The following is a 15,664-nucleotide window of genomic DNA, read 5'->3' on the forward strand; positions in this document are numbered from 1 at the left end:
TTAATTTTTATGTAAATTCCAACTAGAAAACATTTTCTGTAGATGATTTTTTTTGACAGGCAGAGTTAGACAATGAGAGAGAGAAAGACAGAGAGAAAAGTCTTCCTTCCGTTGGTTCATCCCCCAAATGGCCGCCATGGCCAGTGCTGCACCCATCCGAAGCCAGGAGCCAGGTGCTTCCTCCTGGTCTTCCATGCGGGTGCAGGGCCCAAGGACTTGGGCTATCCTCCACTGCCTTCCCGGGCCACAGCAGAGAGCTGAACTGGAAAAGGAGCAACCGGGACAGAACCGGCACCCCAACCGGGACTAGAACCTGGGGTGCTGGCACCGCAGGCAGAGGATTAGCCTAGTGAGCCGCGGCGCTGGCCAGATGATTTTATTTAAATTGTTATATAAGTAACTCTGTTCATTTTCAGCTAATATTTTTTGGATTTATAGTTTGGAGTATTCAGTTATTCACTGATGATTTTGAAGCATTTAACTCAAATCTAAGAAGATTGTGCTTAGTTATATCAGGGTACTAAAAAATGTTTAATAATTTCTATAGTGTAAAGTATCATTAAGCAGTAAGCATATTAATCTTCATTTTACCTACATTGTATCCCATACCTCCTTCTTATCCTCATTGTTTAAAAGATCATGGAAATGGTACTGTCATGATAAGGAAAATGATAAAGTTAAAAAGTAATATAAAATTATATATGCCAAGTGTGCTACACACAAAGAAGGAGATCAATTGAGTTAAGAGAATTGAATATTCATTTTCTCTGATTACGTTACAACCATGCTCCTCTCCCAAGAAAAAGTTGAATCAAGAAAAATTGGAGGGCTGGCGCTGTGGCGTAGCAGGTAAAGCTGCCACCTGCAGTGCCGGCATCCCATATGGGCGCTAGTTCAAGTCCCTGCTGCTCCACTTCCCATCCAGCTCTCTGCTGTGGCCTGGGAAAGCAGTAGAAGATGGCCCATGTCTTTGGGCCCCTGCACCCACATGGGAGAACTGGAGGAAGCTCCTGGCTCCTGGCTTTGAATCAGTGCAGGTCCAGCAGTTGCAGCCATTTTGGGGGGTTAACAGCTATCTCTGCCTTGCTGTAACTATGCCTTTCAAAATAAATCAGTAAACCTTTAAAAAATAGGGAGTTTCACTGATGAGGCCTCAGTCTATAAATTTGGATAACACTGGTTATATCTTGGAATTTTTAGTTTCTACAATGATTTCACTGCCAAAATACAGTAGTACTTAACAGAATGTAGTGGAATAAGAAAAAATGCTCAAGTTTTCTTGAATGGGAGATTAGATCTGCTCTTTAATTATATTATTTCTAAATTTTTCACTATTCTTGAGTGAAGGACAGTAATAGTATAGCTACTGAGATAAAGATGGGTTTTTAAAAAATAATAAAGATACTGACAAAAGTAAGTTGGAACCATATAAACTATTATATTTGATCATTCAAAAAATGAATAGTGAAAATGCTATCCTAATATAACTTACTATATATTTTAGATGTTATTAAAATGTATTGAAATGTTATAAATTATAGTGTTATATGTCTGTTTTGAGGTGACTAATTACATAGCTAATGCATATGTATAGACAAAAAAGGATATTCAGAAATTATTTAAGGAAGGGGGGGGTCACAAAAGAAATTCATTTTCTAACATTTATTAAGCATAATGCTATGTGTTAGGCATTATTGTAAGCACTGGATTTTCACAGGTGGCTAAAATACAATTACCAAAGAGTACACACTCTCAAAGGAAAGATAACTATAGAATTAACCACAATATTGTGGCATTAACTGAAGAGAAGAAGGACTAAAGAGCCTTGGGGGGCCTGCGCCGCGGCTCACTGGGCTAATCCTCCGCCTGTGGTGCTGGCACCCCGGGTTCTAGTCCCGGTGGGGCGCCGGATTCTGTCCCGGTTGCTCCTCTTTCAGTCCAGCTCTCTGCTGTGGCCCGGGAAGGCAGTGGAGGATGGCCCAAGTACTTGGGCCCTGCACCCCATGGGAGACCAGGAGGAAGCACCTGGCTCCTGGCTTCGGATCAGCACAGCACATAGTAGCAGCCATTTTGGGGGTGAACCAATGGAAGGAAGACCTTTCTCTCTGTTTCTCTGTCTCTCTGTCTAACTCTGCCTGTCCAAAAAAAAAAAAAAAAAAAAAAAACCTTGGGGAATACCATCATTTTGTGTTTGGGGTGTGTGTGTGTGTATATTGAGGCAGGAGGGAAAGAAGCTGGGGACTGATAAGAACAGTGGGGAAAAAGTAGAAAGATAGAGAATAGAACCACACAGCCAAGAGAGGAGGCTCTTTGAAGAACACAGTAGTCAACATAACCAAATGTGACAGAGCTGATAAATTGTGTGAGTCTTCAGAAAAAAATAATGCTGCCAATATGAGGTGGTATTTGAGAAAATAGAGCAATGAAGGGAAAAGTCAGGGTTAAAGAATGATGAGATCTTCCTCTCTGTCTCCCCCTCTCACCTCTCCTGTCACTCAAAAATTTTTTAAATGATGAAATATTAGAATTTGAAAGTAGCAAATGTGGACTATTTAAGAATTGAGAGAAACAGAGTAACTGGATAAAGAAGAACAACATTAGGAAGTGAATAGAGCATATTTGTGGGCCGAGAAGATGCTATTGCAGTATGAGAGACTGAGAATAGGCAGAGGAGGAGACAATTACTAAATCTAGGGAGATAGGAGATGATAAAGAACACATGGAAAATTTAGCTTTGGAAAACAAGTATTTTGCAGAGATAGATTAAAAGATATTTTAAAATGGATAAGATGAAGAGAAAGCTATATGTTTATATCTACTGGCCTCTGTAAGAAATATTATACATATTTATAGGATTTGTGTAAGGAGTTTCAATAAATTATGGCTCTCAATATTAGTAATTTGTGATACTAAATCACAGTGTATGTTAATAAAGTATTTTCAGACAAGATAAATACTTGCTCATCTTTATTAAATGTTGTAATAGGTTGAAGAACTTACTGAAGAAATTAATGAGGTCAAAAATGAATTATCATTACTTAAAGAAACTCATATTAAGCTACAAGAACATCACAACAAATTTTGTGAACAGAGAAAGTTTGAGGAAGACAAGAAGTTTCAGGTAAAATTAGAGTGTATTGGGGGGATACAAACTGGTGTAGTAATTAGAATGATCATTGATGATTTTCTCCTTGTTCTGTATGTCACATTTCCTACATTTTAAGAAATGAATATTAGTATGTGGTCTGTGATACATTTTAGTTAATTTTCATATGCAGTATAATATAAGGATAAAGGGCTAAAGGGCTGTTTATTTGGAAATGGATTCATAATCGTTCCAGCACACAGTTTTGTTGAAAAAAACTATTCTTTCTTTTCCTGGACTGTGATACTGTCTTTGAAAATCAGTTGACCAAGTATGTGTCAGCTGGATTCTTTATTACATTCCATACATTATTATTGTATTACATTCCATGTATACTTAAGTGTATATATATATATAAATATATATGTATGTATATATATATACTTAAGTAATACTACACTATCTTTATTAGTGTATCTTTGTAAGAATTTTTTCAACTTTAATAAATATAAATTTCCAAAGTACAACTTTTGAATTATAGTGGCTTTTCCCCCCATAACCTCCCTCCCACCTGCAACCATCCCATCTCCCACTCCCTCTCCCACCCCATTCTTCATCATGATTCATTTTCTTTTTCTTCTTCTTCTTCTTTTTTTTTTTTTTGATAGGCAAAGTTAGACAGTCTGAGAGACAGAGAGAAAGGTCTTCCTTCCATTGGTTCACCCTCTAAATGGCTGCTATGGCTGGCGCACTGTGCGGATCCGAAGCCAGGAGCCAGATGTTTCTTTCTGGTCTCCCATGCGGGTGCAGGGCCCAAGCACTTGGGCCATCCTCCACTGCCTTCCCGGACCACAGCAGAGAGCTAGACTAAAAGAGGAGCAACCGGGACAGAATCCGGTGCCCCTACAGGGACTAGAACCTGGGATGCCAGCGCTGTAGGCGGAGGATTAGCCAAGTGAGCTGTGGTGCTGGCCATCATCACGATTCATTTTCAATTATCTTTATATACAGAAGATCAACTATACTAAGTAAAGATTTCAACAGACTGCACTCATCAAGACACACAAAGTATAGAGTACTGTTTGGGTAGTAGTTTTACCTTAAATTTGCATAGTACAACACATTAAGGACAGAGGTCCTACATGGGGAGCAGGTGCACAGTGACTCCCGTTGTTGATTCAACGATTGACACTCTTATTTATGACATAAGTAATCACCCAACGTTCTTGTCATGAACTGCCAAGGCTATGGAAGCCTCTTGAGTTCACCAACTCTGATCTTATTTAGACAAGGCCATAGTCAAAGTGGAAGTTCTCTCCTCCCTTCAGAGAAAGGTACTGCCTTCTCTGATGGCCCGTTCTTTCAGCTGAGATCTCACTCACACAGATTTTCTTAAAATATAGTCCTTCAGTTTTGTTGCTTTCAGAACTTCTGCTTGCCATGCCAGGTGCTCCACACCACAATATCATTTTTAGAATTAGTTTTTCAATTTCTAAAAAGCATGTGGAATTTTGATTGTGGTTGTGTTGAGTCTATAGAGTAATTTGCAAAGAATTGACATTTTTATAATATTAAGTTGCTTAGTCCATGAACATGGTATAGCTTTTTACTATCTATTTATTTGGATATGTAAAATATCTCTTAGAAATATTTTGATGTTTTTATTGTACAGGTCTTGCAAATATTGTATTAATTTATCCCTTAATATTTAATGTTCTAGATTCCCTTTTAAACAGTATTTTTTAATTTAACTTTTAAATAAAAGATTTATTTTATTTATTTGAAAGAGTTACAGAGAAAGAGGGAGAAATAGAGAAAGAGAAATCTCCCATCCACTGGTTTACTCCCCAAATGGCCTCGACAGCCAGGGTTGGACCAGACTGAAGTCAGGAACCAGGAGCTTTCTCTGGATCTCTAACATGGATGCAGGAACCCAAGCACATGGGCCATCCTCCACTGCTTTTCCCAGGCACATTAGCAGGGAGTTGGATCAGAAGTGGAGCAGCTGGAACTCAAACTGGTGCCCATATGGGATGCTGGCATCACATACAGTGGCCTTACTCACTATGCCACAGTGCTAGTCCCTAAATTTAATTAATTGTTCCTTTCTCATATATAGAACAATTGATTTTTATACAATAACTTCATTTATTTGAGAGAGAGAGAAGGGAAAGTGCAAGAGCAAGCAAGCAAGCATGTTCTCCCATCTACTGTTTCACTCAGTACATGCCCTTAATGGCCCTGGCTCAAGGGCTGAAACTAGGAGCCAAGAACTCCATCCAGGACTCCCATGTAAAAAGCAGGAACCTAATTACTTGAGCCATCATCTCAAGGTTTGCATTAGTGGAAAGCTAGAATTGGGAGCCAGAGGTAGGTATTGGACCCAGCCACTCTAATATGGGATGTGGGCATCTTAAGTACTAGGCTAAATGTCTATCAGTTCATTTTAAAAGTAACTCATATGGGGCCAGCATTGTGGTGTAGTGTGTAAAGCCACCGCCTGCAGTGCCAAGATCCCATATGGGCACCAGTTTGAGTCCCAGCTGCTCCCCTTCCAATCCAACTCTCTGCTATGGCCTGGGAAAGCAGTAGAAGATGGCCCAAGTGTTTGGGGCCTGGAACCCACATGGGAGACCCGGAAGAAGCTCCTGGCTCCTGGCTTCGGGTTGGCTTAGCTCTGGTCATTACGGCCATCTGGAGAGTAATCCAGTGGATGGAAGGCCTCTCTCCCTCTCTCTCTTTCTCTCTGTAGCTCTGCCTTTCAAATAAATAAATAAATCTTTAAAAATAAATTAACTCATTATTATAGCAATTTTTCTGGTTGAACTGTTGGGATATATATATATACATATATATGAGCACGATGTCTGTGAATTCAGGGCAGTTTTACTTCTTTTTTTCTAAAATGTGGTATACATTTTATTTCTTAGTAAACTAAGCACTAGCTAGGGTCCTGTAATACAATGTTGAAAAAACATTGTGACAGTAGGCATGCTTGTCTTGTTTCTCATCTCAGGTGGAGAATATTTAGTCTTTCACTCTTTCATATTATATTAGCTGCAGGCTTTTTATTAATACTCTTAATCAGATTGAGAAAGTTTCTTTCTATTCCTTACTTGCTGAGCTTTTATCATGAATGAGTTTTTTAAAATATTTATTTTATTTATTTGAAAGGCAGAGTTACTGAGAGAGCGAGGGAAAGATAGATCTTTCATCTACTGGTTCACTCTCCAGATGGCTGCAACAGCTGGTAGTGGACCAGGATGAAGCCAGGAGCCTCATTCAGGTCTCCCACGTGGGTGCAGGGGCCCAAGGACTTGGGCCATCTTTCTCTGCTTTCCCAGGCACATTAGCAGGGAGCTGGATTGGAAGTGGAGCAGCAAGGACTCAAACCGGTGTCCATATGGAATGCTGGCATTGCAGGTGGTGGCTCAGCCTGCTATGCCACAAAACCAGCCCTGTGAATGAATTTTTATCATGAATGGGTATATAAAGTTAATTAAAAAATGAATCTTAATGAAGAATGGGATGGGAAAAGGAGTAGGAGGAGGGATGGGAGTGGGGGTTAGGAGGGTGGGAATTGGGAGAAGAACCACTATATTCCTAAAGCTGTACCTATGATATTTGCATTCATTAAATAAAAGCTTTAAAAAATCATGAATGGGTATTAAATTTTGTTAGACACTTTTCCTGTATCTATTAAATTCATTGCATTTCCTTTATTATGTCAATATTAATTAGATTTATTGATTTCCAAATGTTCAAGTAAGCTTGGATTCCTGGAATAAACACCAATTGATCTTGATGTGTATTATCCTTTTTTTATATGACTGAATTTTTTTTTTAAATTTTTATTTATTTATTTGAAAGTCAGAGTTACACAGAGAGAGAGAGAGAGAGAGAGAGAGAGAGAGGTCTTCCATCCACTGGTTCACTCCCCAGATGGTCTCACTCTCCAGAGTTGTGCTGATCCAAAGCCAGGAGCCAGGAGCTTCTTCTTGGACTCACTCATGAGTGCAGGCGCCCAAGGACTTGGGCCATCTTCTACTACTTTCCCAGGCCATAGCAGAGAGCTGGATCGGAAGTGGAGCAGCCAGAACTCAAACTGGCACTCATATGGGATGCCTGCACTGGAATTGGTGGCTTTACCCACTATGCCACAGCACTGGCCCCATGACTGAATTTTAATTGCTAATGTATTGTTAAGGATTTTGCATTGGTGAAGAATATGGATCTGTAAATTTTGTTTGTTTTTTCTTTGTATTTTTTTCAATCTGATCTCTGTGTCACTAATTATACTAGTCTCATAAACTGAGTTGCAGTATGTTCCTTCCTCCTATATTTCCTGGAAGAGTTTGTGTAGAATTGGTGTTAGTTCTTTATTAGATGTTTATTAAATTAAATATTAGAATTCACCTGTGAAGCTATCTGGGCTTTTTCTTTGTGAAAATATTTTTAATAACTAAGTTAGTATTTAAATTATTTACAGAGCTGTACAGATTCTCAGTTTCTACTTTTGTTGATTTGGAGAAAAGAATTAACATGGCAAGTCTGTAACTGCTACCCTTAGAAAGGCTTACTTATAAGTAAACTTGGTCTTTGGCTGATGTCTGGAAACTCAGAGTTGAGGAGGGTTCCTACTATCTCCTAAGTGACAAGAGTGGCTTACAATGCCTAAACTGTTAGTCGAAAAAATGCAGTTTATTCTGAATGTCTAATTTTGTTCTGGGAATCTGGAGTTCAAAAACATGCTAGGCAGATAGTGCCTGCATGACTAGTCTCCCAAAAACCTTGGCAGTGAGTCTCTAATGAACTTCCTGTAGACAGCAATTCACTTGATGTCAGATGCTGCAGGAATTAGCATGTCCTAAGTGAATCCATTGGGAGATAACTTATAGAAGCTTGTACCTGGTTTCCTCATAACTTCACCTCCTGTGCTTTTTCCTTTGCCTGTTTTGTTTTACATCCTTTTGCTGTAATAATCTTAACCAAGAGTGACTGTAAATTGAGTCATATGGATCCCCCAAATAAATGAATCATGGATTTGGATAAATTTTTTTAAAAATTTATTTGAGAGGGATTGGGAGGGACAGAGAGGGAAAGAAGGAGCACATCTTCATCCATTGGTTCACTCCTCAAATGCTCTCAACAGGTAGGGCAGGGCTGGGGCTAGAACCAAGAATGTAATCTAGGTCTCCCACATAGATGGCAGGAATCCAATTGCTTGAGCCATCACTTTTGCCTCTCAGAGTCTGCATTAGCTGGAAGCTGGAGTTAGGAGTCAGAGCCAAAGCCAGAAATGAAACCCACATTCTTAGCATCCAAACTGCTAGACTAGGTGCCCCTCCAGTTTGGGTGACTTTTCTTTCAAGGAACTTTTACTTTTCATAAATTTTCATATTTATAGGCTTAGAGTTGCTCATAATAATCCCTCCTCCTCCTCATGTTCCTCTAGGATATGTATTGATATCCCTCTTTTATTCATGATATTTATGATTCCTGTTCACCCACCTTCCCCCTACAGTGTAGTTAGAAGTTTTTCAGTTTTATTTATCTTTTCAAAGAACCAGGTGTGGACTTTATGATTTCCTTGTTATGTTTGTTCATTTCATTAATTTTTTTTTTTTGCTATTAACGTTCTTATTTTCCTCATTCTACTTACTTTGGGTTTATTTTTTTTCCTGGATATTTAAGTTTTGAATCCCTTTTTTTTTTTTTTGAAGATTTATTTGAAAGGGAGAGTTAGAGAAGACATGGAGAGAGAAATCTTCCATCTGCTGGTTCATTTTCCAGATGGCCACAATGACCAGACTGATGCCAGGAGCTTCATTTAGGTCTCCCACAAGGGTGATAGAGGCCCAAACGCTTGGACCATCTTCTGCTTTTCCAAGGCCACTAGCAGGGAGCTAGATGGGAGGTTGAGCAGCTGGAACACAAACTGGTGCCCATATGGGATGCCTGCCTTACAGGCAGTGACTATCTGCTTTGCCACAAGGCCAACCCCAAGTTAGAATCTTAGAACACTGATTATTTTTCTTTCTTAAGTATTCAAAGTTATAAATATTCCTGTAAGCACTGCTTTAACTGCATTCCACAAATTGTGATATGCTTTCATTTTCTTCAGATAGAATATTTTAAGATTTCTTTTGTGAGATCTTCTGTAACCCATGGGTAAGGGTATGGGTATGGCCTGGCCTACTGAAAATATGTTGTTCAGTTTCCAAATATTTAAAAAATTTCCAAATGCCTTTCTATTAATGATTTAAATATAATTTGGTTATAGTCAGAGAACCTTCTAGCTTAGACTTTCATCTTTTCAGCTATATTACCACTTGTTCTTTTGTCAAGTGTGTGGTCCATCTTGGAGAATAGTTCCTGTGCCCTTGAAAATAATACATATTCTGTGGTTGATTTGAGGAGTGCTTTATGAATGTCAGTAGGTCAGATTGGTTGATTATATTGTTCATGTCTTCTCTGTACTTTCTGATTGTAAGTGTGTGTGTAGGTGCTTGTTCTGTCAGGGGTAGAAGAAAGTTGAAAATTTGTAACTGGGAATTTATCTTTTTTCCATTCTGTTGATTTTTTTCATGTGTTTTTAAGCCTTATTATCAGTTATACAATTTATGATTGTTAGAGTACATTTATTATTTCATGACTTTCTAATTGACATTTTTATCATTATGAAATGTGCATTTTTTTTAATAGAAGTTGCCATTGGAGCTGGCGCTGTGGCATAGCAGGTAAAGCCACTGCCTGCAATGCCGGCATCCCATATGGACAGCCGGTTCAAGTCCCGGCTGCTCTGTTCCTGGTCCAGCTCTCTGCTAACGCGCCTAGGAAAGCATTGGAAGATGGCCCAAGTCCTTAGGTCCCTGCACCCACTGGGAGACCCAGAAGAAGCTCTTGGCTTCGGATCAGCGCAGCTACCGCTGTTGCAGCTGTTTGGAGAATGAATCAGTAGATGGAGGATCTCTGTTTCACTCTTCTTTCCTGCTGTAACTCTGCCTTTCAAATAAACAAATCTTAGCACATACACACACAAAGTTGCCTGTTAAATATTTTACTGTCTTCATACTAGGCTTGTGAGTTTTTTAAGGAATGGGATTGCATTTTGTTCATCATTGTATCCCAATGCTTCATGTGTACATGTACTCAGTGGGGGGTAGGGAAGGGTACTGAACTGATTCTGTTTTAAGGATATATAGCAATATCGCTTAAAACAGTTCACCTGCTATTCTCCTATGCTTTTCATAGAGTGGTTTTTCTATCATATATGCGAATATTTCAAAAAGTTCATGGAAAATATGTATATGAGGGAAAATGTTGATTTCAGGGTTTATGACACCAAGATAAACCTCTCAATTCCATTTTTCCACAAACTTTTTGAAGTTCCCTTGTATAATGTGATAATGTGTAGATGTTGTAAGGGTCTCCATTTTATTTAAATATAAGACTATATGAAATGAACTTAGCTATCTTACTACTAAAAGTAGTGTTTTAAAAATTAGTGGGGCCATGGCCGGCGCCGTGGCTCAATAGGCTAATCCTCTGCCTTGCGGCGCTGGCACACCAGGTTCTAGTCCCGGTCGGGGCGCCGGATTCTGTCCCGGCCGCCCCTCTTCCAGGCCAGCTCTCTGCTGTGGCCAGGGAGTGCAGTGGAGGATGGCCGAAGTGCTTGGGCCCTGCACCCCATGGGAGGCCAGGATAAGTACCTGGCTCCTGCCTTCCGATCAGTGCAGTGCGCTGGCCGCAGCACGCCGGCCGCGGTGGCCACTGAAGGGTGAACCAATGGCAAAAGGAAGACCTTTCTGTCTGTCTCTCTCTCTCACTGTCCACTCTGCCTGTCAAAAAAAAAAAAAAAAAAAAGAAAAAAAAAGAAAAAAATTAGTGGGGCCAGTTCTATGGTGTAGCATGTAAAGTTGCTGCCTGCAGTGCCAGCATCCCATATAGGCACCAGTTCAAGTCCCAGCTTCTCTACTTCCAATCCAGCTCTCTGCTATGGCCTGGGAAAGCAGTAGAAGGTGGCCCAAGTCCTTGGGACCTGCACCCGTGTGAGAGACCCAGAGGAATCTCCTGGCTTCGGATCAGCCCAGCTCTAGCCGTTGTGGCCATTTGGGGAGTGAACCAGCAGATGAAGATACTTTCTCTCTCTCTCTCTGCCTCTGCCTCTCTAACTCTATCTTTTGAATAAATAAATAGTTCTCTTATTTGAAAGAAAAATGGGGAGAGAGAGGGAGAGCTCTTCATTCTGCTGGTTCATTCCCCGGATGGCTACAATATCCAGTGCGGGGCCAGCCCAAAGCCAGAAGCCAGGAGCTTCATCTGGTCTCCCATGTGCCTGCCAGGGACCCAAACACTTGTGCTGTCTTCCACTGCTTTTTCCAGGCCATTAGCAGGGAACTTGATAGGAAACAGAGCAGCTTGGACTCAAACTGGTGCTGATGTGGGATACCAGCATTGCAGGCAGTAGCTTTACACACTGTGCCACAAGACAGGGCCCCTCAGATAGAAATTGTTAATGCTTAAATTGAAACATGGATCCTGTTTTTGTCAGACAAGTTTGTTGAGCTGTTTTATTATTTTAAATTTCTTTTGTGTTAAATAAATATTTTCTCTTTTACACTAGAATGCTCCAGAAGTAAATAATGAAAACTGTGAAATGCTAACTGAAAAATCAGAAAACACCATCATACAGAAATATAATTTTGAGCAAGAAAAAAGGGAAGAAAATACTGAGAGTTTTTCTTCATATGCTGGTGACAAAGAAACACAGCAGGAAAAGAAAAAATGCCTGCCGATAGAAGAAACTGTCATAAAAGGTAACCATAAAATTGTATTGGTAACTTCTCTAACTTGTAAGGTATTTTTTTTCACAGGTAAAGATTCTGCCAAAGTGCTGTGCTGGACCTTCTGTGCAATTGAGGGGAATACCGGTTACTGTCTTTGATTTGAAGTCATTATATTGTAGATGGAAAAGCAGCTACCTTTTCATTTGTATACAAGGTTACTCCAAAGTTCATAGAAAATATTTATTTTGCTGCAAAAAAAATTTGGAAATGCATGCAAAGAAAAAGTCTTCAAGTTCATGGAAAATGTGTATAAAAAAATCCATGAATTTCAAAAATTTTTTACATCAAAATAACTGTCTTTATTCTGTTTTTCTTTTTTAAATTTTTTATTTATTTTCATTTTATTTGAAAGAGATCTTCCATGTGCTGATTCACTCCCCAGATGCCTACAACAGCCAGGGCTGGCCAGGCCGAAGCCTGGAGCTCAGAATTCAGTCGAGGTCTCCCAGTTGAGTGGCAGGGATCAAGTACACGAGCCATCTGCTACCTCCTCGATGCATTAGCAGGAAGCTGGATGAGAAGGCAGAGGAGCCAAGACGCAACCCAGGCCTTCTGATCTAGTATGCGGGCATCTCCAGCAGCATCTTAGCTGCTGTGCCTGACACTGCTCTCAATTGCATTTCCCATGCACCTCTTTAAGTATCTTCATATGTCAACGAAAAAAGCATCCTTCAAGCTGTTCTTCCACAGTCAATATTTACAATCAGTATTTTGGGGGCCGGGGAGAACTGCATTGTTGCTTCTTTCTCATCACTTATTCCTTGACTTTACATTCTGGTTTTTGCCTTCACTACTTGGCTGACAGCATTCTTTGGGTCACCAGTAGCCTTCTGAGCAGACCTACAGCAGTTTTCATAATTCCAATGACACTTCTGTAACCATCAAAGTAATTTACTGATTTTTGAAAGAGTTGCATGAACATGGTGCTGGCTGAAGATTTTCAAAGCTAGGCTGAACAGCCACTTGGTGGAGATGTTGTAGAGAGAATGATTGGGCTAAGAAAGCCTTCAAGACCTGAAATTTGTATTCTAGATTATCTTAACTACACTGAAAATTTGAAATCTGTGGTAGAACACAGATGAATAAAATTAGTATCTTTATTAAATGGAAATATTCTGGATATTTACCCCAAACTATCTTAGAGTTGAAAAATATTCTCAGGGCAGTGAATAAAAAAGTGGTGATTTTCAGTCTTGAAGAAGCCAGCTAGCAATCCAGGACATTGGTGAACCTGGGTAGTAATATGAATTTAGAGTGTAATCTGGCAAGGTAAATTAATTTTATCAGCCATGTGTTTATATGGAATTAAGGCTAGAGAAATAAAACCATTTTGTAATATTCCAACTTACTTTCCTCTCTTCAAGCCAAAAAAATACCTTTGCTGATATGAATAAAAAATATAGGTAGAGCCAAAGATTTAGCACCTGAGTATATGCTTATTATGATTAAAAAGAACATTTTTAAGGTAAAATTTATATTATTAGGTTTGTGTAATTATTGGCCAATAAAATATTTAAGGCTAAGTTTTTTTTTTTTGTAAAAATAGGTGATACAAGTATGTTTTCTAAAAGCAAACTTCAGAGTGCAATATAAAACTTTACTGTTTTCTCATCATGACAGATTTACAACTTTTTGAGAAAAACTTCAAGAAAATTGATACAGCAGTGTCTCAGGATGAAACTCCAAGTGAAATCTCCTTAACCAACACTCTCTACATAGATAAAAAAGTAATTAGTCTAGAAAAAACCTTGAATGTTACTGACTGTAGAAAATCAGTTACTACAGAAATAAAAGACAAGATGTGCTTGGAAAAAGACAATGTTTGTACAGAAGATAAACTGCCAAATAATCCTTCATTAGTGGTAGATCCTGCAGAAGAAACAGAAAAGGTGCACCTAGAAATAACTGACCTTGCCCATGCAGATGCACATCTGGAGGCTGAAAAGAACAGAACATTATTTAATAGTATTTTAAATGACATGGTTCACAATACAAGTCAGAATAAAGATGGTCCTGAAAGTGAACCATTCAAACAGTTCAGATTGCTTCTGGGAACTGAAGAAAATGCTACAAAGAATGAAATTACTAATAGTGACCAGACAAAAGCAGCTTTAGATTCATCTCTAGATGTAAAAAAGAATTCTGTTCACTGTCAGAAATACAGTTTACAAGATTCAAGTAGTGTTATGTCAGATGATAAACGATGTAAAATAAAACAAATACAACTGTTAAAGGAAAACAGTGAGTACAGCATATTACCTTTTAAACAAACTTCATATTTTCAGCCAGTCTGTAGTGATAACCCAGAGATACCTGAACTAACTGTTCCCTGTGATACAGTAATCAACCACCCCATTTCATCTGCCGCTTTCCTTGATAATTTGAAAGTACCTCTTAAGAATTCAGACAAAAATATTAATATTATGCCTGTGTTGGTTAAACCAAACGCAGGCCCTGAGGAAGGAACTATGTGGAAAAGTATGAGTGATATGAAAAACAGTCAACTAAAGAACTGCTTGGAATATCTAGAAAACAGTCATGTGACCATTTCTCATCTTCAGGTCAATGATGACAGTAGTCATGCTTCACAAACCAGAGATGTGAAAACTGATGCTCGCAGGAAAACTTCTGCAGAAACACAGTTTCTCAATAGGCAGATTGATGAGAATCAGATAACTGAAGCCACAAAACCCAACCACTTCCTTTTTGCGAATGTTAATGAAAGGCAGCACACATTGTTAAATAACACAGAGACAACAGAGTCATTAAATGACATCGTTTCAGGAAGAATGTACAGTGAAGGACAGCTGGAAGAATCCCATTCATTTCCCATAAAGCCATCTGGAGATTTAGTAAACACAAGTGGAAGGTCAGCCTTTGATCTTCCAACTTCAGATAAAAAACCTGAGAAAACACCAGTATACACGAATTTTTTAAATCCTAGTCCTTGGTCCAAAGTAAATCAAATTGAAAGTCAAACAGTGAGCACTTCAACATCTAGCATTCCTGTTTTACTGAAGGAGAGACCACTAGGTCCATCAGAACACAAAAAGATCATTTCAGTGACTCTTGGGAAAAATGTGGATGATATTAAAAAGGATATAGAACCAGGTAAGAAAGCAATAATTTTAATTCTTAAAATGTGTTTTTCTTACAATTCTTGATTTTTAAAGTCTCCAAATAGATTGTATTTAAAATGAAAATGTTTACAGTAATGGTCTTTTGTCCAAACCTAAAGCAGTACATATATATATCTTTATGTAAATGTGGAAAAGTAGATTTCTTTTTACTTAACTCTGGGGCAGAATAAGCAATACATATAATTGCATTTTAGAAATGAAAACAAAAACTTTGTCATCAAACGGCAAAACAATAGATCTGGGTCATTAATTTTAATGGAGGAGTAACTACCTAGTCTGATTTCTTTTTTCCTTTTTAGAACAAATGAGTAGTTTGTCACTTTGGGGATACTTTGAGCCCCTTTATAATTATGCACTTCTGTAAATACACTGAAATGTTACATATTTTAGAGAATCGAGGTTCTCTTTTAAGAATTATCATGTGAAGTAACAATGTTCATATTTTGCTTTAAAATATGCAAGGGGAAAAAGGAAAATCAGTGAAATATATATGACAACACGGATGGCTGTTGAAGTTGGGTGATGGTGCATTAAGGTTTAATATGCTTTACATTTATGTTTAATAAATGCATTTAAGCTCATTAAAGAAA

The 15,664-nt window shown here is 38.6% G+C and overlaps 1 protein-coding gene across 4 annotated transcripts in view; it reads left to right on the plus strand.

Moving 5' to 3' along the window:
• Positions 1 to 15,664, plus strand: part of CCDC73 (coiled-coil domain containing 73) — a 154,902-nt gene that overhangs the window by 133,299 nt on the left and 5,939 nt on the right. For all 4 annotated transcript variants that reach the window (XM_089309806.1, XM_089309814.1, XM_089309802.1 and 1 more), the window contains 3 exons: positions 2,987 to 3,121; positions 11,712 to 11,904; positions 13,555 to 15,045. In XM_089309806.1, coding sequence (XP_089165932.1) covers positions 2,987 to 3,121; positions 11,712 to 11,904; positions 13,555 to 15,045 — 1,819 coding nt within the window. The remainder of the gene's footprint in view (positions 1 to 2,986; positions 3,122 to 11,711; positions 11,905 to 13,554; positions 15,046 to 15,664) is intronic.

The sequence above is a fragment of the Oryctolagus cuniculus genome, chromosome 1 (genome assembly GCF_051225735.1).
Source record: "Oryctolagus cuniculus isolate XC-2025 breed Fujian yellow rabbit chromosome 1, ASM5122573v1, whole genome shotgun sequence".
In the NCBI taxonomy this organism is placed as follows: Eukaryota; Metazoa; Chordata; class Mammalia; order Lagomorpha; family Leporidae; genus Oryctolagus; species Oryctolagus cuniculus.